The sequence below is a fragment of the Cannabis sativa genome, chromosome 1 (assembly GCF_029168945.1).
Source record: "Cannabis sativa cultivar Pink pepper isolate KNU-18-1 chromosome 1, ASM2916894v1, whole genome shotgun sequence".
Classification (NCBI taxonomy): Eukaryota; Viridiplantae; Streptophyta; class Magnoliopsida; order Rosales; family Cannabaceae; genus Cannabis; species Cannabis sativa.
The window spans coordinates 18,351,120-18,375,189 of NC_083601.1; the positions used below are offsets into that span (position 1 = coordinate 18,351,120).

The following is a 24,070-nucleotide window of genomic DNA, read 5'->3' on the forward strand; positions in this document are numbered from 1 at the left end:
AACCATAATTGATATCTATGTGTTGTCTTGTAGTATCCTGAATTGCAATGTCAAATCCCATGTTGTCACTCTTAACTGAAAATAAGCTAAATGGGTCTAACTTCCCAAAGTGGAGAGAGAACATTCATATTGCTCTCATAGGTGAAAGTGCCTCGTTTGTGTTGACTGAGCCGTCCCCTGAGCAGCCAAGTGACAATGAAACCAAAACAGTGAAAGAGAAGTTCGAGCGTTGGCATAATGCTAACAATAAAGCTCGTTACTTCATGCTTTCCAGCATGGTTGACACCTTGAAAACAAGGTTTGCAAACACTGTCACGGCTGCAGAAATCATGACGCGATTAATCGAGCTATTCGGTATGGCATCTATCCAGTCTCGTTTTGACGCGACTAAGAAATTCATCAACGCACGGATGGAACCCCATCAGAATGTGCATGATCACCTTCTCCAGATGGCTAGTTATTTCCAGGAAGCCCAGAATCATGGTGCTGAAATGGATCAGACTACTCAGGTGAGTCTCATCTTGAATAGTCTGACTCCAGATTTTCTGCCCTACACATCAAATTATGTCATGAATAAGAAGGAACAAGACTTTCATACTTTAGTCAATGACCTTCAGACATATGAAAATTTGATTGGAGGTCCCAAGAAAAGAGGGAATAAACTTCAGTATTCTGGAAATGGTAATAAGACAAGTAGTCCTGAGGCACTTGTTGCTTCTACTTCCAAATCCAATCATAAGAAGAAGTGGAAAAATGCCAAGAAGCGAGCTCAAGCTGCGAATGCAGCTAGGAACAAAAATGCTGGAGCTTCTGGCAATACACCAAAAGGAAAGTGTTTCTACTGCAATGAGAAAGGCCATTGGAAATCCCAATGTCCTAAGTATCTCGCAAAGAAACAAGGTATTTTCTTTATAAACTGATGTGTTTTTAGTGAATTATTATCCTTTTGGATTAATAATTCTGGACTACTAACCCTGTTTATTATTCTTCTTATAGCTAAAGCTTCTTAAACTCGGGTGCTGTCTTAACGAGTTGGATTAGAAAGCTGGATGGTGGATGGAGATTGTCTACAATAAAGAAGAAGCTCGTTCATTTGAATTAATTGTTTAGTTTTTCAAACAATTTGGATTTCAAGTTTTGGGATCTTAATTCCCTGTTTGGTTCTCATAAATATTGCAAACAATTTTTTTTGGGTTTATAATAAAATATCTTTTTCAATTATATTGCAATTTATGAGTTGAGCTTCAGTTCTTTATTTTATCTATTACCGATTATTATATTTACTATGTTTGAATGTGTATGTGTTTTTATTATTGATGCAAATTCAAAAGGTATTTAAACTCCTTACAAAGTAATTACTGCATAAACACTAGAAGTTATTTCTATGTTTATGAATAATTGTTAGTTCCAAAAACAATTATTTGAGAATTTGTTTAATAAAAAGATCTTTTGATCTAATAGGGGTGGAGAAAAGTTAAGAATAATATGCAGTTCAAACGATTTTTTATATCTAATGAACTCTGGATTATATTCAACTCCACAGACTCTCTATCACACTTAGAGATTTACAACCTTTAGGGGTGGACCATAATCTCTATAAACTTAGGGGTGGACTTTATTCTACAGTACCCTTTGTGACACATAATTTTAAACATGGAAATAATATAATAAATTAGCTATTATCAGAATAAATCCTTGATCTTGATTATATGTTCCAGTTTAAATTCACTGTTGTAATAGTTATTGATACCATTAAAATTCTTTGATAATGTTTCACATTACCTTGGTTGAGTGGGAGAATATTAAAATTCTTTACCCATCTTCGTTTGGTTGATAATTGTGATAGGAACTTAAGAACACCTCTGATAAAAACAAGTCTAACCATTCACATGGATAGAAATAACTTATCAGAATTATGAGAGTAAGATAGAAGAATTCTTGCATAGTCTATTCGAAAGACTTGATTCAAGATGTCTATTCCTCATAACATTTTATGGTATCTTGATTTGATTGCTTAAATCTCTAGCAAGTATTTTACACTTCAAATACTAGACTGCTATGTTGTTGACCTAATCTTAAAGAAACTTACAGTTTCAGCTTAAGATAATAAGTCACAATGAGATGTTCCCAGAAACAATAGTAAAAGGTTAAAAGTTTCTAACCAGACATCTGCTATTGAGTGGGAGCCATCTGAGATGTAATCAAATGGGGAACATTAGGGGACAATCAAGAAAGATTTACAAAAGTGACATATATGTTATATAAGGAACTATGCATTAGCGATCCTGATTTGCACACCGACTCATTGTGAGATGGTGGTCACTCTGGGGGTGGAGGAATCATTATAGAAGAGTGTTAAAACCCATCTATAATAATTCAAGCTTCATCAGAGAAGATATAATTTTGTAAATTCAAAATTACCAGAAAGTTATTTTACTGAAGAAAATTGTACACTGCATTATCTCAATTCCAAATTTTAAAATTTGAGAGATATGTCTTCTGGTTGTTCAGATGTACTTAATGGGCAGTAAGGATTTCAGTATCCCTTGATGAGTAGAGCATAAGTTAAGGAGGTTTCATGGGTCTTATGAACCTGGTTCCAGACATATGGGTGGATTCAAATATACTACACTTGATCAGAGGATCAAGACAAAAGATTGATTGTAATGCACAACTTGTTTTATGTTAGTGCAAGTGGGAGTTTGTTGGGTTTTATGCCCTAAATAAAACTTATTACAATCTGATTAGTTATCAATTTAGAAGTGAATTATGATTACATGTATGTTACATGTTTATGGTTTAATATATATACTTGATATATGCACAAAATCAGTTAAATCCAGAACATATAGTTATTCACAATTACAGTATCGTCAATACAGTGGAATGTGATTGTGATTATATGATTCAAAAGATTTGGTCCCTGTTCGTCAGTGTTTTGGATTTACACTGATGTGATAATCAGCGATGAAGTATACTTACACTTGGAGTAAGTGTTATGTTCTTTCTAGAACATTGGCAAAGTATACTAGTTTCGAATGCATGGAGTATGCATTGGACTGGACCGATATTGAACTTGGTTAAAGATATTGTAAACTTACTGTTGTATCTTTCCAAGTCAATGTCAGAAGTTGATCTTAGATTAAGAGAATCTAAATCCTGATATGCTTAGGCTCAATCTCAGGAGTGCTATTCTTGTTCTTTGATTTATTAGTTAAAGCTCACCTTTGGGTCAGGATAATACATATATTTTGGGAACATGATAGCATAACTGAATGGGAGTGCTAAACATAAATATGGAAATCTATAGCTTCTACTGGTGTATAGAAGTAAAGTGATGATTCCTTTTGAGCTTAGTTAAATAGAAGTAAATGGATGAGCTCTTGTTTCAGTGACTATATATTAGATCACTAAAACATCATTTACAGGTAACTAAGTGTTCAAATGGGCAAAATACATTGAGGGGTGTAAACGGTAAATTGGTCCCCTCTCGATGTAAATCATCTATATAGAGGATCTCTAAATCACATTAAGATTATAACAATGGTTAAATGAGATAGCATATTGATATCGTGAAACATATGATATGCTCTATATAAGTCTGAGAGTGCAATTCCAAGTTCTAAGAGTGGATTCAACGAGGAATTAATAAGTTAGGGATTTACTTGGTAAATCGGTTCAACTTATTGGAAGCTCAGAATATAGATCCATGGTCCCCATTCTAGTTGAGACTATACTGTTTGTAAGACTCTATAATTGATTTATGATTAATCAATTATAATTCTAAAAGTTAGACCATGTCTAATTTGTGAATTCTCACAGTTTAGGGATAAAATTGTAAATAAGAGGGTTTCTAGGTTTAATTATTAATTATGAGACTTTGCATGTCTAAATTAATAATTAATTTTAAATGGCAATATTATTTAATAATCTATTTTAGTTATTAAATAATTAGTTTTGGCATATAAATGATTAGAATTGGAAAAATGGCATTTTTTGGAGAAATAGAAATAAAATTGAGGAAACTGCAAAATCCATGTGAGGCCCACACACACCATGGCCGGCCACATGATTGCATATTTCCCAATTATTATTTTCAATTTAATTTGCCATATAATTGCTAATCAAAGCCTAGCCTAAATAGGAAAGTGGTGAATCACACTAAATAAGGCAGTTATTCAATTACACAGTAAAAGAGGAAACTGTTTATTTGGAAAGTTGTGGTCTTCCCTTTTCCTATTTATAGCCGCCCCCTCTCTTCTCTTGGTGTGCTTGAAAAAGAAAACTTTGCTTTGCATTGTGTGTCACACGAAATCAAGAGAGAAAACAAGAGAGAAATTTCGAAATTCCTAGTGAGAGAGAAGTGCCCACACACATCATTCAGTACCTTATTATAGTTTGGAAGACTGTGAAGGATCACATCCAACTGAAGAACTTTCGGGCTCAGATCTTGATTATACTCTGCTACAGACAGGAATCAAGGGTTAGAGATCTGAGTGGAAGGAGACATTAATTCCGCTGCAATCACTGTAAGTTATTCTTAACTTTTATGTGTTTAGTTCATCGTTTTAGAAGTTCAATATTAGGTTGTTAAATCAACATACTTGTGAGTAGATCTAAGATCCTGGATAAATGTAATACCAACAACCCGAACCTATTTTCTTGTCTCTCTTGTTGTAACTGTTCATCGTCCCTTTCAGATCAAAATGGTGAGAACAAAGAACCTAGGGCATCCCAAAAAGATGGTGGAAACCGATGCAACCCCCTCCAATGCACCTCCTGCTGCTTCAACCGTGCCTCCTGCTGCTGCTGCAAAAACAGGAGATTCATCGCTTCCCCAACGTGAATCTCAGCCCGAGAAGCCAAAACGTCTTCCTAAGCAAGTGGCTCAAAATCTGTGCGTCCTTACAGGACTTGGTCTTCATCGTCTTCATCTTCGAAGGAATCTCCACCACCTGCTGCAGTTCCTCCTCCTGCTGCATCAATTCCTGCATCTACCCCATCTGGTCCTTCTACTCGAACTCATGCCCAGCAAGCTTCTGTCGAGAAGGAACTTCGATCATCTCGAAGTCGTGATAAGCCAGTGCCTCCAGCCAAGAAGAAGCTTAAAACGAATCCACCTTCGGTTTCTTCGAGTTCAGAAGAAGAAGATCCAACGGAAGTCTCCTCTGACAAATCTGTTTCTCTCCATTCTGAGAAGGAGATTCCAGAGGACATGGGAGTTTCCTCAGATAGTGAGGACACTGAACTCGAGATAGAGCCTCAATTGACCAAATCTGCTCCAACTCCTGCTCGATCCTTTTCAGCAGCAAAGGCTTCTGCTGCTTGCCTTTGAAGGAATCCTCTCCTGGTAACGTTCCTACAACCCTTTCTCACTGTCCTCGATTTTATTATCATGATAATGAGCATGATTGGAATCTGTATGCTACCCGTAAGTTTGAGAGTGAGAGAAATTATGATTTGCATGCTCATCGGGTCTATGGAATTGTTTAGTTTATTCAATTTCATCAATGGGAAAACACTCTCACTGGTTTCAATGGGTACATTGCAAACATTGTTAAGGATTTCTATGCTAATCTCTCTGATGATTTTCTTGATGAGAATTCTAGACTTTTTTTCGAAAAGTGTATGTTAGGGGACATTGGTTTTCTTTTTCTGAAAAAGACATTGCTCAAGCCTTGCAACTTCCAGAGAATGTCTCAAATGCCATTATGTCTATGGATCGTGAATTGATGCTCTCTGAACTCACTGGTGCACGGTCTGAATTAAAATCAGGGGAGAGTCTTCGAATCACCCATCTTACTTTTGCTCATGCATCACTCATGAGGTTTGCTCTTAGCAATTGGGTTCCAAACTCCAACAAGACCGTGGTGTCTCAAGATGTGGCCTCATTCCTCTACCGCATCACCTCTGGAGCATCTATTGACTTGGCCTCCCACATTTTGAACCAAATTGTTTCATTTTGAAGAGGTAAAAAGCCAACCTTTAAGCTTGTATTTCCAAATCTAATCTTTAAGGTTTTATCCTCTCAGAAAAATGTGGCCCAATCTCATGAAACACTTGAGCCTTCAATCACTGGACCAACATTCCAACCCTCGGAGTACTTTGATGGTGTGTTTCAAAAGAGGCCTAAAGCTGGAGCTGTTGCTGCTGCTGCTGCTGCAAGTTCGAGTTCTGCTGCTGCAGAAATCCAGGAAGTCAAGAATGAGGTTCAGCTGGTGAACAATCGTCTTGTTGCCATGGAGGAACTTCAGCAAGAGATGTCCAAGCAGTTGACCTCCTTGGTCAAGCTCTACCGAGACTAAGTTTTTTTTCTTCTTTGCGTTTGATTGGACATATTTCTATTTTCTTATTTGTTATCTTTGGCCCTTAGATAAACAAAAAGGGGGAGTAATATTTTGATTTTAACTGTTTGTTTGGACCAACTCTGGACCCTTTTTCCAGGGAGAGTTGTGTTTAGTACTTGTGAACTATTTTGTTTAAAAGTTAGCATGTTTCTTTAGTTATTGTTGGTTTTCGATTGTGTTACTCAGGGGGAGTAGTTATTTGTTATGGCTAACTTTATCTTGCAGGTACTTTGTGTTAAAAAAATATTTTGTTCATCTAAAGTGCCAAAGGGGGAGATTGTAAAGTCCTTTTTTGGCAAGTTAGTTGACAAAATATTTTTTCTTTTATGGTAAGATTCTTTTGCATTCATAACCGATTTCTTACCTTGTTTATTCGGATTATAGTTGTTCTTTTCCTTGTTAGGAAAGTTGCACTTTTCAGCTGAACTTTCCTTTGTTTGGAAACTTCTTAAAAGAGAAGCAATTCTCTTTTGGGAAAGTTGTCTTTTTTAGGGAAACTTTGATTATTGCCTTTTCCTTATTGATTTCGATTGTATCTTGATACAATCAGAATATCTAATCTGTTTTTGGCAGGAATCAAGCATTGATAGAGGATCGGACCCGATTATAGCAAGTTTCCCGTTTCTGGTCTGATCTGTTGCGTCAGCATCCGAATCTAATGCTGCAGATCGTGTATTCTTAGGAAAGTTTTTGTACAGCTGTAGATTCGACCTTGTGACTGTCTCTAAGGTTTCTATGTTCTATAAATAGAGCCTAGAGAGCAGTCATTCAAATCAGCTCTTCCATTATTCATTTTTTGCATTTATCTTTTGAGAGAAGAGAGTTTCTTTGTTTTGTGAGAGCCTAGTTGTTCATCTAGGTTCTAGTTGTTTATTTCTGTTCTTACTCTGTCCTAGAGGTTGTGAAGAACTACTTGACTGAACAAGAGATTGGTCTTCGGGAGAAGACTTGATAAAGCCTTACTTCGGGAGAAAGTAAGCACTTGGTCTTCGGGAGAAGACTTGTTGAAGCCTTACTTCGGGAGGAAGTAAGCACTCACACTTCAAAGACGAAGGGAGTTCAGGCTTGAAGGTGTTTCAAGAAGTCAGATTCATAAAGTGGATTACAAAAGATTGCGACAATACTTTAGAGGGAGTCTAAACTTGTTTAAGTCAATTGTCTTTGTAATTTTGATACTTTATTAATTGATTTCATTCTCTGGGCGTGGCCCCGTGGACTAGTAGTGTTCGGGAGAACACTGATACCACGTATAAATCTCTTGTGTCAAGTTATTTATTTTTCTGCAAATATTTTATATTCTGCCTGTTCTGTTTTGTTACTGCAAAACTGTTTTCTACAATAACAGAATTACATTTTGCTTTTGCAGACGCATACAGTTTTATATTTTCGTATATATAATTGACATTTGTAAAAACACGGTTTTTAAGAAATTTTATATAAAATGAAATTATTAAAATACGGTGTCTATAAAAAATTTTGAGGTGTAAATAAAATTTCTCAATAAAAATAAATAAAATCCATTACATTCCTTACAAAATTAGTGGAGGAAGTATTCCCTTTCTTTTATCTCTTGTTTAATTAAATTCTCTCTTTCCTAATTTTAATAATTCAAGTAAACAAATATAAGAGAATGATTACCTTCTCAGTAAAGATGCCCTCATGCATACACCAAATATCCAATAGAGCAAGAGTAATAAACAAAACAAAAATAACTTAATAAGCATAAAAACTAACACAGCAACAAATCACATGAACAAAAATTCAGAAATAGCAGACGAATCAAAAAGCCCCACTCAAATCAGATTATCATTCATTCGTGAAAAATGTTCCCGACCAAGATAGACAATTGGTTATTTATTCAATCATTTTTTTTTTAAAAAAAAATACTAAAAGACTAGCACCACCTAAAGTATCATATCACTACAATTCACTATTGACTCTCAATCGCTAATCATTTTGCAAGACATCAACGTGCCTAATAAGAATGTTTTCTTAAAAAAAATAAATATTCATGTGCTGCGAGTGTAATTTCATTTCCAATATTTTTATTATAGATTAGATTAGATTAGACTTTAGACTTAAGTATTGCAATCTATAATGATTATTACACCTAATTATGATTTGCGCCTAAATCACCAAACCCCACAAATTAAAACCATAATCAGATGAAGAAAATACAAATAATCGAAAGACCTCTTTCCTCAAAATGTAAATGAGCTAACACTCGTTAAATCAACCACATCCAAATTATCTATAACTTAAATCTTTGGAAGGCCTAATTATTACAAGGTGGTATTGCCAAAATTAGTAAACTACAAGTTGCTAATATTTTTGCAGTAAAACAATGTCACAAATAGAGGTGCTGAAAAATTCCATGCTAGTAACACAGTGAAGCATCCAACAAGCAACCTTAAACTATTCTGTGCAGGGAAAAGATGTCTACTAGCTGACTCCTGAGGCTTGTTTCAATTCAAAAACAACTTACAATTTCAGCAACATGTTCACACAGGTTGAAACTGCAGTAGAATTCTTAATATTCAAATTGGCAGCGAAATGTGCATGAGTGGCTTCCAAATTGTGAGATGACATCAACAAGACCTCCATAACCACCAACGGCTGTAACCTGAACCAAACAGTGGCTCAATGAAATGAGAAGCATGGGTAAGCCTGAGTCACTTGAATAGAGAGAGAGATAAAAATCATACCCCAGATGGATGTAATGAGACAGAGAAGGCTGACTGAGGAGCGCATTGTATTTGTGAAAGAATCTCCCCATTTATATTGAACCGGTTGAGCAGGAGTTCTGCCACAACTGCTAGTATCTGATATGGACCAAAAAGATGTTAAAAGCTTCACTCCATGTCTAACCGTTGAGAATAAAAAGAAAAGCCACTCACTTGGTTTTCATCAAAAACCACATCCTGCACAGATGCAGAAGTTGAAATCTTTGAAATACATTCAGAAGCAGGAAGGTTCCATACTGATAAACTCCGACCACTCCCACAAGCCTAAAAATGTTTAATTTGAAGTAAGAAATACTAAAATGAAGAAAAGAAAAAGAATACTACTGTAATAAATTCGTACTAACCAACCAGCTTTCACTTGCATCAAGACTAATGCAACCGACATACGAGGAATGTCCTTTCAGCTTCATTTCCTTTCCTGGTTCAATCACTTGAATACACTTTCCACTTCTGTAATCTAAGTTACACCGCATTACTTCCTCTTCTAAAAAGATAGTTCAGTACTACTTAAAGCTAATTGGAGGAAAACAAATTGAAATACTTATACATTACAAAGTACTAGTCAAAGTACAGAAACCAATAAACCACATAAGAAAGAGAACAAAGAAATCAAAACAAAGAAAAGGAATATATATAAATGGTTTGGTGCAGAAGCTTCTGCTCTGAATACCTCAAAACCAAAAGGCTAGATTTTTACCCCATATTCGTGCTGTGCCATCCTCTGAACCAGTTATAATCTGAATATTAAGAAAAATGAGAATAAACAAAATTCAGGAAAGTAATGCATGATCTCTATATCAAGGCACTCTGCTTTTAGAGTTATCACTGTGATTAAATTATAAAGATGTCAAATGACAGCTACTCCCCCTCCCCCCTACCCCACCCCACCCTCCTTATTATCTTAATTCAAGAAATTTGTGCTTCTGTTGATGAAACATGTTTCTCCGAAGCAATTTGTGTTGAAGAGAGCAGGGTAAGAGGAAAATCTATTACAGGTTAGCCTTAGTAGATGAAGCTCTCGTGAAAGTTTAAGAAAAACTAAAAACGACATCTGCACCTGATTAGTAGAGTTTCTAGCAGTTATGCTATGCAAGTAGTCTGAGTGCCCCTTATAAACCATTTTCACTTGACCAGTGTCCTACAATTTTTGAACACGTCGTACAGGATTAGTGCAGAAAGGAAATCAAAGCAATAAAAATAGAAGTAATGTATATGTCTGCCCGGAAAAGTCATAACATGAGTAGTACGTTCCCCACAACAAATACATACCACATCCCAACAATAAGCACAAGAATCCCCTGCAGCTGCATATATGGACCCACTCTGAAAAAAAAAAGTTTTGGTTAGAAATATAATCATTGCATTGCACCATCATTCTGAAAGGAGAGATGAGAAGACCCGAAGAATTGAAATTCTGGAAGAGCACACACCAGAGTATTAACAGCAATACAAGGACCTCTACAAAGCACAATAACATGAGATGAAAATGAGAAAACAGTAATTAGGAAATACCAAATCAAAATGTAGAATGCCTTAATAAGAACATACAAAAAATAAGCATCATAAAAATATTAAAAAAAAACCTCAATTCTGATAAGAAAATCGAAACATCAAATCATTGTTTCAGTAAATAAATTTCCAGCATGTCAACAAGGTTTAATGATTTTACTTTACATATTATCTACAGGCGGTAACAAGACTACATATGACAAATCCTGCAACTAGACTCCCTTCATACTCTGATATATGAACAACACTATAAACTGTAGTGAAATGATTTATCATTTTAAATAACTCACTTACGTTAAGGATTCACCAAGTCAAGAACTGGTCTCATGTGCTTTCCTGAAAGCATAATAATGAAAGAACAAGAAGAAGAAAAAGAAGAAGAAGTGAGATTTTACAAAATTCTAATAAAAACAAGGCTGTTACCAATATCAATTATCAAATTATGTAATGTAGAAATACCAAGCTACACTGCTAAAAAAAAAAAACTACATAGGGCTATACGATATCTATATCAGACAAGTAGTAACAAAATTCAAAAGGAATGCTTGCTTAAGACCTACTTGCAGAAAGTCACATTCAATACCTTGCAAAGGAATAGGAGCGTAAGATTCTGTACAATCCTTCCACCTCCATCCTCGAATACGACCATCATCACCGCAGCTGCATTTTTTTTAAAGAAAAAAAAATGACTTTCAGATTTTTCTTCAACAAATGTTTAGCTCTTGAAACAAAACTTGTGTTTAAAATTCAAACATGAAACAATGAGCGTAGTGCCATTAACAAGCATCATCTCTTTACAAAATACAAAACTCAAAATGTATAATTGAACCATTACCTTAGGAACAGAGCATCTTCACCATCACCATAGAATTTCACATCGTATAAAGGTCCTTCATGCCCTTGAAGGAAACACTCAGGTTCAGCCTCAAAATAGCTACATCAAAACCAAGCAACATAACACCATACTCAGCTCAGTTCAGCATAATTTTCTCAAACAAACAAAAAAATAAATAAATAATCAACTCGCCATACATACTGTGGAGCTTTGGCGTTCCCTAGTCCCAGTAGCAATGGTCAGATATTATTTATAAGAAGAAAATCGCCATTTCGAGAGGATAAGGATTATATTTAGATAGAGAAAAGGATGAACGTACAAGGTCAGAGATAATTGAAGAAATGGAGTAAGAACCGAGTGATCTGTCACTGGAGGCGACGACGATGGAGTCCGGATTAGGGTTTTGGGAGGGAGCCCAAGCGGTTCTGAAAACGGTTCGGGTTTGAATCTCCCTATCCTTCAATATGGTTTCCCTGTAAGTCTCTTCGTCCCAGTTGGTCACATCGCCGCACATTCTGGAATTTGAAGAGGTAGTAGTACTGTTTAGCTATCTGGTTTGATTGAAGTATTCTGCCACCAAAACTAACTAAAAAAATATAAAATTGGCCTAAAACGACACGACGTAGGTCGTGACTTTAATGAAATACCAAAATCCCTCTATGTAAAAAATAAAAATTATGAAAGCTTCATTAAACCGTGGAATTTATGGTGGGGTTGCCACTAAAATTGATGGTATGGTTAGGGATTTTTGGAGGGGTTGAGAACAAAATAATCGTGGAATTTATTTAAAGGTTTGGGACCATTTATGCCTCCTTAAATCTCGGGGTGGTCTTGAATTTAGAAAGACTATAAAAATGAACAAGGTCTTGCTAGCCAAATGGGATTGAGCACTTATTAATGAGGATTAATCGCTATGTTGTGAATTTTAAAAGCCAAGTACTTGAGAGGTAAATCGTTCTTGGAGTGTTCCTCTAAAAATTTGAATTCTTGGTTCTCAAATAATGTGGTGCGATCGATATCTATCCTCAAGAAAGGTGCTTGCAAAGTTATAGTGGATGTGAAATGGACAAATATTTGGGATGACCTGTGGATTATCAATGACCAAGATTACTACCCTAAGCCTTCCTCTACTAGGCTTGAGGGTTTGGAGAAAGTGGCAGATTTTCTCCTTGATAACGGGGACTACATACCTAGGCTCCACTCCCTCTTCGGGAAAAGCCTAGTGGACAAGGTAGTGATCGATGGGTTTGGACTAAGGAGCCGAGTGGTTTGTTTTCGTCTAAATTTTCCTACCTAGTCCAAGCTCTTGATCGTGATCCGTTGTGCAATGTTGCTCCTGCCTTGTGGAATAAATTTTGGAACTCAAAAGTCTTGGAGCGTCATAAGATTCTTTGGTGGAGCATCCTTTCAAATGCTCTACCTGTTCGTGCTCAACTCATTAAGAGAATGCACATTGAGAAGGTCGATTGCCCAATTTGTGGGGAGGGTGAGGAATCTATGGAATACATTTTCCTCTACTATAATTTTGCTTACGACCTATGGAGGTCTTCCCCATGGGGTATCATGCCAATTTTAGACTCGGGAGCTCGGGTTTGGGATTGGGTAACTTTTCTTTGGAACTCGAAGACAAGAGGAGTGGATACGATATGGCGAGCCCGTAATGACAAGATATATAACAATTCGCCGAATAACATTAAGCATTATATTGACTTTATTTAAATGTGTTACACAGATTATGGGTCTTGTGTTTTTGCCTCGACGAGGCAGTTTTGCCCCTGTTTGGTCCCCTTGCCAGAGTAATGACCCTTGTATTCTCCAACTTAATGTTGGGTTTTTTGCCCTAAATAAAATCCATTTCAATATAATCAGATTTACTTATTAATAAAGATCAGAAATAACATTTTATGTTGCATGGTTCACATGATTTATTTCATGATTATATATAATGTATGAATTCTATTTAAGTCCAGAACATATGAATTTGTTAATGATTATAGTGTTGTTAGCACAGTGGAATATAATCTTAATTATATATGTTCGAAAGTTTATTCCCTGATTTGTCAGAACACTGGATTTAGACTGACATGGTATAATCAGCGATAGGTATTCTTACACCTCGGAAAAGTGTTATGTCCTTTCCAAGACATTGGCAAAGTTTACCAGTATCGGTGGAGTATACATCGGAAGGGACCAATATTGAATTTTGATTAGATATATTAAAATTTACCGTAATATCTATTCAATTCAATAACACCCGTTGATCCTAGATCAAATGATCTTAATCCTGATATGATTAGGTTCGATCTCAAGAGTACTATACATGTTCTTTGATTTGTTAGTTAAGCCTACTTTTGGGTCAGGGTGATACGTACATTTTGGGAACATGATAGTATAATTGAGTGGGAGCGCTAACATAAATATGGAATCTATAACTTCTATAGGAATTTAGAAGTGAAACGATGATATCCTTCGAGCTTGGCTAAACAGAGATAAATGGTGGAGATCTCATTTCACTACGCTGAAATATCATTTAGACGGAGCTAAGTATTTTAAGGATAAAATACAGTGAAGGTGTAACGGTAACTTAGTGCCTATTCAATGTAGATCAACTATTAGAGGGTCATTGATCAAATTAGGATTATAACAATAGATAACTAATGACGTATCTATATCGTGGAACATATAGAGCGTTCTATATGACTGAGAGTGCAATTCCAAGTTCTAAGTGTGGATTCAATAAGGAATTAATAAGTTAGGGAAATTACTTGGTAAATTCGTTTCGACTTATTGGAAGCTCGAAAATATAGGCCCATGGTCCCCATACTAGTTGAGACCATACTGCTTGTAAGACTCAGTTAATTGATTTTAATTAATCAATTATAATTCTAATGTTAGACTATGTCTACTTTATGAATTTTCACTAAGCAAGGGCGAAATTGTAAAGAAAAGAGATTCTAGGTTTATTTATTAATTAAGAGACTTTATACGTCTAAATTAATAAATATATTAAATGACAATATTATTTAATAATTATTTTTAAGTTATTAAATAATTAGAATTGGCATTTAAATGGTTAAATTAGAAAATTGGCATTTTTGAGAAAATGGGAATGAAAAATAACAAAATGGGAAAGTTGCAAAGTGAGGCCCAATTTCCTTATATGGCCGCCCACTATGCAAAGGGTTTACTATTTATTTTTCCATTATTTTAATGCCATACAATTCTAACCTAAACCTAGAGGGCATTCTATAAATAGAAAGTGTTGGCTTCAGGAAACTCATGACTTGCACATTGTTTCTTTCAGAGAAAGCCATAGCCACTTTCCTCTCTCTTTTCTTCTCTTAAAATTTCGAAATCCTTGAGTGATAGAGTAGTGCCCACACACATCAAGTGGTATCTCAATCATAGTGTGTAAGACTGTAGGAGAATCCAAACAACAAGAAGGAGAATCAGCATCAAAGGAAGGAGAGAAAGAGATCCAGATTCAGATCTTGATAATGCTCTGCTACAGAAAGGAATCAAGGGCTAGAGATCTGAATGGAAGGAGTCATTATATTCCGCTGCACCCAATGTAAGGTTAACTAAACTTTATATGTGTTTATTTCATTGTTTTAGAATTCATATTAGGATGTTAATCAAACATACTTGGTAGTAAATCTAGATCCTGGTAAAATATTTCCAACACTTAAGACCTTTGTTAACAATATTAAACAAGGCGATAAATTGGTCACTACCTATTTTACCTAGTTACAAGCCCTCTGGGATGAACTCAATGAGTATCAACCAAACACTCCTTGCACTTGTGGTTGCACTTGTGGTGTTATGCAAAAAGTTGATTACTACACCAGAGACCAGATTCTTCAATTCTTGATTGGTCTCAAGGAATCTTACTTGGGCATTCGGGCTCAGATTATTCTCTTTGATCCTTTTCTGTCACTGTCTAAAGTTTTTTTTATGGTCGCTCAACAAGAGCACCAACGTTGTTTTGGCAACACCAGTATTATTGTTGTTGCCCCTGCTAAACCAAACCCCAATCAACCTTCTTGGAGTAAGAAGCTTCCACCAACTTGTTCCAACTGTCTTAAACCAGGTCACCTGGTTGAGAAGTGCTACTTCATTCATGGTTTTCCACTAGGATATGGTGACAAGAGGAAAAATAAATCTACTACTCGGACAATCAAGTTTCTACTAGTCCAAAGGCTTCCATCACCGGTTCTTCCCAGCTACAACTCAGCCAACAACTGATTTCCCTCCTCAATCAAAAAATTTGAGGCGCTCTTTCCACCAGTGACAGTCTTCCTGTGGTTTCTAACGTCTTTGGTAATGAGAATCCTTTTACACTTTTTCTATGGATTGTAGATAGTGGAGCCACACACCGTATATGTCATTCTCTTCATTGTTTTACATCTCTCAATAAAAATCCTTTTGCTAACTTAGTTACTTTACCTAATGGTCATCAGATACAGATCAACAAACATGGAATCGTGAAAATATCTGATAAACTAACTTTAACTGATGTGTTATACATTCCATAATTCCAGTTTAACTTATTTTCTATTAATGCTTATCTTGAACATTGTCCTAATAAACTCACATTTACTTCTACTCAATGTTCGATTCAGAATTCCTCCCTTACTTTCACGATTGAGACTGCTAAAAAAATTGGACAACTGTTTTGCAAACATTTTCTCACATCTAATATTTCTATTTTTTCAAACAATACATGTACTTTCAAGGACCCCCGACATCTTTGCCTTGGTCATCCCTCTATGAACATTACTACTATCTTAAATAAACATTTGCAATTTTGTGAGAAACCACTAGATTATATGTGCTCTATATGTCATTTTGCTAAACAAAAGCAATCTCCCTTTGTTTCTAACAATAATTTTGCTACTGTTGTTTTTTTTTTTTAATTTAATACACCTTGATATTTGGGAACCTTTTCATATTATTAGTGTTGAAGTTATCGATATTTTTAACTATTATAGATGATTTTTCTCGCTATACCTAATGGCTAATGCCAAATAAATAATACAAAATTAGCATAATCTTTGTTGTTCTGATTAAAAAATAGCATAATTTATAATTTATAACTCGAAAACTTCAAAAGACATTAAATTTTTTTTTTATAATTATAATAATACTTTTATTTATGTATCTATTCCTCATAAAATAGAATAAAAAAATGATAAATTATATTAGTCGTATAGCTCGACACACCATAAAGAGGTGACATCTGCATCATCATGGTGGTTGGAGGTCGAAAGAGCATGGATTTGTCATTAGTAGCTCCAATAACAATGTCGGTTCTTTTCTTTCTCCTTCGTAAGAGCGAGCTTTATGCCCTTTGCAGTTGCCTCATTTGCAGCAAGCTTTGGCAGCATCTTTTCTTTCCACGTGAGATGCAAGACTTTCATGGAGTTCCTCTCTTTCTACGGTTTGTGTCATGAAGAATATGATTTCATTACACCATATTTAAATTTTTATCTCCACGCTGGACATAATTTTCTTTAGTAACAAGGCTTGTTCAAACAAAAAGGAGTTCACGATAGTAAATTATGTCTTGGTCTTGGTCTTGGTCTTATTTAAACTTTGAAAGTCAAGGCTTTGCATTGATTAAATAAACTATTAAGTAAAAGACAAAAAATTCCATAATCCATGCTCTTTTATCTTTCTCTTTTATTACTTTAAGGGTGTCTGGGAAGCTAGTAAATGGCAATATTAACAAGAATAGAACAAACTTAGAAGTCTTAGACTTCTAAACGGAAAGAAATTCCATAATTCTTTCTAGTTTTCTCATATATGTGAATTTCTTCTGGTATTGACCATCCATTAGAGTGGTCAATTTTAACCATTTATAATTTTTTAAGTTTGATCACAATTTTATAAATCTCACAAACAGTTTGCCCAGGCTTATTCACTTGTTGTCTACTAAACAAGCGTTAGAGCGAACTAACAAAATATTCAATGTAATATCAAACCAAATCAAATAGACTAAGTTCTTTATGTATAGTTAATATATTTTTTTATTTTATTAAATATTGATATTGGGAACAATCTTACACAAAATATTGATATTGTTTTAATACTGCTTCGAGATTTTTTTTGTTAGACTTTTTATTTGGGATTACATTAGTTTTTATTGGTTTTATTTAAAACTTAGGTCGATTGGACAGTTCTTTGATGTGTTAGTTCATATTATTAGTGATCAATTGTTAATGGGCTTAGCATCTGTGTGCAATCTCTATGTAAAGCAGAAGTGTGGGCTTTTTCAGTTAATTGAAGCCTTTGATGAGCAGCCCAGTTAAACTAGGATTATATAGCTAAGTCCCCTCCCTAACTCTATAAATACATATTGTCTCATCACAATTATATACCTTTTGATAATCAGATAAATAAACTGAAGTCTTTGATGAGCAAGCCCAGTCCAACTAAGATTATGTAGCTAAGTCCCCTCCCTAACTCTACAAATACATATTGTCTCATCACAATTGTATACCTTTTGATAATCAGATAAATAAACTGCTTCTGATTTAGAGATCTAGGGAGGAAGACTTAGTTGATAGTATTGCACTATTGAATTGAAGTAATTGCTATGAATCGAATTGAGGTAATTGCTATAGATCAATCAGGTACGCATACCTAATTATTATATATTATTATTGTGTTCTATGTTATATACAAATTGATCTTGGGTTTATTAAATGATTTTTTCTAACATGTGGTATCAGATTGCCTATTGTATATGATTTAGAACCTATAATTTGTATAACAATTAATATGTATATGTTAATTTTCTTCAATTACATATTAATTTCGTTATTATTCTATGTTGAATTTTTTGTTTTTCAATCTTAAAAGTTTAGAGGTTTTATTCCTCATTAAATTCTCTTTCTTTTGATATATTATTTGCATAAAATTGTTCAATAAATTAGGAGAATTTCAAGATTAAAATTTTAGGGTTGTTGTGTTTTTAATGATGAAATTATATTTAGATTTTTTTATTATAATTATAATTGATTGAAATTGATTATGCATAAATGATTTCTACATTATTTTCTAATACGGCTACCTATTTCCATTACCGATTTAGTCCAAAATCAGTAGGTTTAATGATTTTTTTTCGGTTTGAAATTTGCGGATTAAATTACTAGATCTACCGTTGTTTTGGATGTTTTACGCCGAATTGAATCCATAGATAGAGTAGAAATTCAATCCCGAATAAAACCCCTCCTTTTCCCGAAGTTTTCGTCGCGTTTTTGGCTGGAAAACAACTCCGACCCACCTGGGCACGAACCGAGTCGCGTGACCTGCATGAGGAACCGGCTGGAGGAAGAAGAAGACCCTCCTCTGCGATGCCCACTCTCGGCAGCGGTGCGTGGGGGCGCGTGCAGCCACTTCCGATGTCGTTTTTTGACGTTTCTTTTTCCAGCGTGCTTATAATTTAATTTATGATTTTTCTATGATTTTTAAATAATTTTTTGACTCCGTTTAATAATAATTATTATTTTAATGATAATTATGTAGTTAAAAAATTATTAAAAATAATTTTTGATGATTTTTCGAAATCCGTAAATCATTGATTTTTTTTTTTGAGTTTCTTCTCGTTCTGTTTGACGTAGTCACTCTCTTATTTGATTTATCTTGACTATATAATCTCCACCAATATTCTTTCTTTCACATCTTTCCATTATTTGTTGTTCTAAAGTTTGTAAAACTTGAGTGTTTGATGTAAAAATAATGTGTTATGGTGGACACTTTATTTTTTATTGTCAATATATTACAAGCAATTAATATATAACTTTTTAGAAATTTAGTTGAAAATTATTTATCTTTTAATGATTATTTTATCACCAAGTTTCATATGTTGTAGAAAATATTTATTTTAGTTGACTATATGTGTAATTACTTACCCAAAGGTAGTAGTTATATATATTAGTTCACATTCCATGAAGTGAGTTAATATTAAATGTGTATATTTTAATTATTTGTCCAAAGGTAATAATTTCAATATATATTTATTATTATTTTTTGCTTAAATTAATATATATTATTTAAGAAATTTATTTGCCCAAAAGTAATAAATTCTTACTTGATATGTATTTTTTTTTTTATTGTTAACTTCATGAAGGTAGATCATGTGTGTTATATTCTCACCCCAAATGGGAGTTTATAATGACCAGTTGACTCTACAATATTTTCTAATTGCTTGGCTCATATATAGCTTAATCAAGTTTTATTTTTTGGTCTCCTTTTCTGCGAACAACAATAACGTTTTTATCTGAATTCTGAATGCTTCTAACTTTAAAACATGGAAACGAGATGTGAAAATTACTTTAGGCATAATAGATTTGGACTTATGTACTTTTTTTTTTTTACTAATATCAGCATTGTCGCCTAAAAAATTCTTCATGCACAATGGAAAAATTCAAATAATCTTAGTCTCATTGCTATGAAAGTTCAATTCCAAAACATTCATTTAATGGTTTGCCAAACACCTCAAATGCTAATGACTTTTTCAATGCTGTAGAAAAATTATATGACACTAGTGAAAACACTGCAGTTGAATATTTTATGGATGAAATGAGAACCATTCAGTATGATAAATCAAAGGAGTCATCTAAAAGAATTTTTATTCCTATGTCTTTTTCAAGAGATGATAATAGTAGTCTTAATCCTGCTCCAGTTGGTAATGCTCTCATTGTTGATGAATATATTGCTCCTAATATCTAAGATGACGAGAGTCCTATTATTAATGAGGAACTTATTATTGAAGAAGGTTTTGTTGCTGATGAGGATTCTGTTATCGGAGAAATCTAATTGTGGAATATGTCATTTAAAATGATGGTCAACAAATAAAGGTTATTCCAGAAGTACCTCCTATATGGAGATCTCAAAGACAAAAGATGTCAATAAGGTGTGATGATAATTTTGTTTACCTTGGAGAAGGTGAATGTGATCTTGGTCATTTTGTGGAACCTCTCACTTATAGTGAAGCACCTAATTGTCCACATTCTTCAAAATGGATAGAAGCTATGGATGATGAGATTAAGTTCATGGACAAAAATAATGTATATATGGAAGTTAGCTCTATTACCTATGGTATTAAATCAATAGGTTACAAATGGATCTTTAAGAACTAAAAGGATAAAATGGGACAAATTGAAAGGTATAAATCACGTTTAGTGACAAAAGGCTTTACTCAAAGAGTGTATTGATTATATTAAAACTTTCTCACTTGTTTTCACTAAAGATTCATTCAGAATTATTATGGATTTAGTTGCACACTTTGATTCAGAGTTGCATCAAATGGTTGTTAAAACTGTTGTTATGAATGGAGAATTGAGTGAGCAAGTCTATATGTCTCAACCTGAAGGCTTCGAGAAAAATAGAAACGACAATTTGGTTTACAAATTGAAACGATCCATTTATAGTCTCAAACAAGCATCTCACAAGTGGTACTTGAAGTTTGATAAGGTTGTGACACTGTTTGGTTTCATCGAGAACAAGTTTGACCGGTGTATTTATATGAAGATCAGTGGGAGTTGTCATATTTTTCTTGTTCTTTATGTGGACAATATTTTACTTGCTAGCAGTGTTTTGTCATTACTAAATGAGACCAAAAATTTTTATGTCTACCATTTTTTGATATGAAGGATCTTGGAGAGGCATCTTTTGGAGATTGAGATTCATCGTGATAAGAATAAAAAATTTCTTGACTTATCTCAAGAAAGCTTACATTAATTGTGTACTCAAAAGGTTTAACATAAATTTTTTGTAAGGTGGTTCTGTTCATATTCTGAAAGGGACAAATTTACTAAGCAACATTGTCCCAAGAACGACTTAAAAAGAGAAGCAATAAAGAATATCCCATATGCAAGTGTAGTAGGGAGCTTGATGTATTGCTTAGGTTTGTACTAGACCTGATATTGCTTTCATGGTCGATGTTCTTGGGAGATATTTATCTAATCCTGGCCATGATCATTGGGTTGCAGCCAAGAAAGTTTTGAGATAATTGCATAGAACGAAGAGTTTTATGCTTGTATATAAGCATGTTGACAATTTTCAAGCTATTAGTTATTCACATTTAGATTTGGTGGTTGTGTAGATGATTTAAAGTCAATTTCTGGCTATATTTTTACTTTTGTTAGTGTTGCTATTTCTTAAAAAAGTGTTAAATAGACTTTAATCACATCATCTACTGTATATGTTGAGTTTGTCGTATGTTATGGGACATCTTTGCAAGCTTTATGGTTACAGTTTTTGATTTTAGAGATACGACTAGTTGATTCTATTTCCTCTCCTATACTAATCTATTGTGATAATAATATTGTTGTTTTCTTTTCAAAGAATAATGAGATTAGTAGTGCTTCCAAACATATAGAAATAAAGTATCTCACTATTAGAGACTTGGTCAAGAAAGGAGACATTGTGATAGAATATTGAAAGACCAAGTTGATGTTTGCAGATCCTCTAACCAAAGGATTAAGTGCCATATTGTTTGATAAACATGTTTTTGATATGAGCATTTTATAATCTTTTGTTCCTTTGGGTTAGTGGGAGTTTCTTGTTTTATCTTTTGAGATTACATTTATATGTAATTTACATGTTGATGTTATGAACTACTTTGTGGGCCGATAATTTTTATTATTGGATGTTTATGCTTTTCAATTATGTTTTGTTATATTCTCGATAATAATTGAATTGAAAGCATGTAGTTCATATCTTGTTGTGATCATTGTATTTTAAGTATATTTGCTTAATGACAATGATATTTTATTGGCTTAATTTTTTAAGCAAGTTTAGTGACACTAACTTATTTATTAAGTAGTGTATGGTTAATTTTACTGGCTTATTTATTAAGTATCACGGTATCAGTAAAATTGAGGACTGATAAGGATATTATGTTATTTTAAATTGATCACATGTTGAACATAATTCCTTACCACACTACTAGACTTATTGACCATGTCGATTTAATACTTTGGTATTTGTGATTATGAATGTCTTTTGGTGAGTTAAAAATAATATGATTGTCATAGTTCATTATCAAAGGTTAAATTGGACCGGTATATTGAGATGCTATCAGAGAACTATCATTTTTTAAAGTGGCCACAAATGTTTTCCTGTTGTTCAACCCATGAGTCCTTTTAAACAAAATTATTTTGATATATAATATATATGTATAAAAATTAATGTAGCCCAAGTGGGAGAATGTTAGACTTTTTATTTGGGCTTACATTAACTTTTATTGGTTTTATTTAAAACTTGGTTGATTGGATAGTTCTTTCTTGTGTTAGCCCATATTATTAGTGATCAATTGTTAATGGGCTTAGCATCTGTGTGTAAAGTCTAGGTGAAACAAAAGTGTGGGCTTTTCTAGTTAATTGAAGCATTTGATGAGCAGGCCCAGTCCAACTAGGGTTATGTAGCTAAGTCCCCTCCCTAACTCTATAAATACATATTGTCTCATCACAATTGTATACCTTTTGATAATCAGATAAATAACCTGCTTCTATTTAGAGATATAAGGAGGAAGACTTAGTTGATAGTATTACACTATCGAATTGAAGTAATTGCTATGAATCGAATTGAGGTAATTGCTATAAATCAATCAGGTACGCATACCTAATTATTATATATTATTATTGTGTTCTGCGTTATATACAAATTGATATTGGATTTATTATTAATTTTTCTAACATTATAAACATTGAAAATAAAAAATAAAAAAGTTAGTAAAAAAAGAAACAATCTTAATTTTTTTTTAAAATAATTACAAAATACAAATCATGGTTTCAAACCGAACAAATTCATTCTTAAGACCAACGATTTGGTTCAGTTTGAGCATTTAATTAGTTTGGTTTGATTTTAAACATTTTCATAAATCAAAATAATTATTTGGTTCTACAAAATTGAAAATATGCAAACCAATACAATCCTATTTAATTTTTATTGGTTTTATGTTTGATTGATAGTGTACGATGGTATGGTTGGTACGATGATAGAGTAATTTATAGGTTAGGGATGAAGGTTCAATAGATTAGAGTAGTTGATAAAGTTTAATAGTATTCGACATAGTTTAAGTTGTTGCTTAAAATTTATACCATGATAAAGTTTGCTAATTTTTTCTATGAATGCTCGATATAGTACGATAGTAGGTACGATAATAATGTAATATGAAAGTTAGGGATAAAAGTTCGAAATGGTGCGATAGTTGATTAAATTTATCAGTGTTAAAAGATGGATAAATTGAGTTAAAAGGAGGACTTTTCAAATAGCAAGGGTATAAATAAGTTTTAATTCCTTATGATCTTTAACTTGAGTTTATTTTTAAATTATTGGCCATAAGCGTGAAAAATTAAATTTTAATTAAGTATCAGATCTCACATAATTTATTACAACTAATTTTTAAGAAGTAATCTCTTAATAGTGCTTAGAGAAATGCTAAAAGGTATCAGTAATGACTAACACCCTCTTATGTGTGAATATCGTTATTAGCCTAACGAGTCTAAACTATTTTAATATAATAATTTTTAAAAAATATCGCTAACTAATTACGAAACGACATATCCAGAGAAGCGAGATACCACTTGCCCAATAGCAATGCTCAAGTGCTTAATAGTTAACAC

At 33.6% G+C, this 24,070-nt stretch overlaps 1 protein-coding gene and 1 long non-coding RNA gene across 2 annotated transcripts; both read right to left on the reverse strand.

The window, feature by feature from the left end:
* Positions 1-8,528: 8,528 nt before the first annotated feature.
* LOC115704035 (THO complex subunit 6-like) lies at positions 8,529-10,534 on the reverse strand. Its single transcript, XM_061105094.1, has 7 exons — positions 10,522-10,534; positions 10,361-10,414; positions 10,149-10,229; positions 9,789-9,828; positions 9,436-9,548; positions 9,053-9,355; positions 8,529-8,970 (listed from the first exon to the last, which is right to left on the reverse strand). Exons 3-6 carry the CDS (start codon positions 10,209-10,211, stop codon positions 9,200-9,202), a joined length of 372 nt encoding a protein of 123 aa, XP_060961077.1. The 5' UTR covers positions 10,212-10,229; positions 10,361-10,414; positions 10,522-10,534; the 3' UTR covers positions 8,529-8,970; positions 9,053-9,199.
* Positions 10,535-10,601: 67 nt separating this feature from the next.
* On the reverse strand, positions 10,602-13,049 carry LOC133031566 (uncharacterized). Its single transcript, XR_009684681.1, has 3 exons — positions 11,637-13,049; positions 11,436-11,534; positions 10,602-11,260 (listed from the first exon to the last, which is right to left on the reverse strand). It is a non-coding gene; the product is annotated as an uncharacterized LOC133031566 (long non-coding RNA).
* Between the last annotated feature and the right edge of the window lie 11,021 nt (positions 13,050-24,070).

Excerpts from the sequence above, each read along its gene's own strand:
- LOC115704035 (XM_061105094.1), bottom strand. The coding sequence starts at position 10,211 with ATGGTTTATAAGGGGCACTCAGACTACTTGCATAGCATAACTGCTAGA. Across the intron at positions 9,549-9,788 it reads TGGCACAGCACGAATATGGG|ATTACAGAAGTGGAAAGTGT; the intron begins GTAAAAATCTAG and ends GGTGTAACTTAG. Across the intron at positions 9,356-9,435 it reads ATGCAAGTGAAAGCTGGTTG|GCTTGTGGGAGTGGTCGGAG; the intron begins GTTAGTACGAAT and ends AAACATTTTTAG.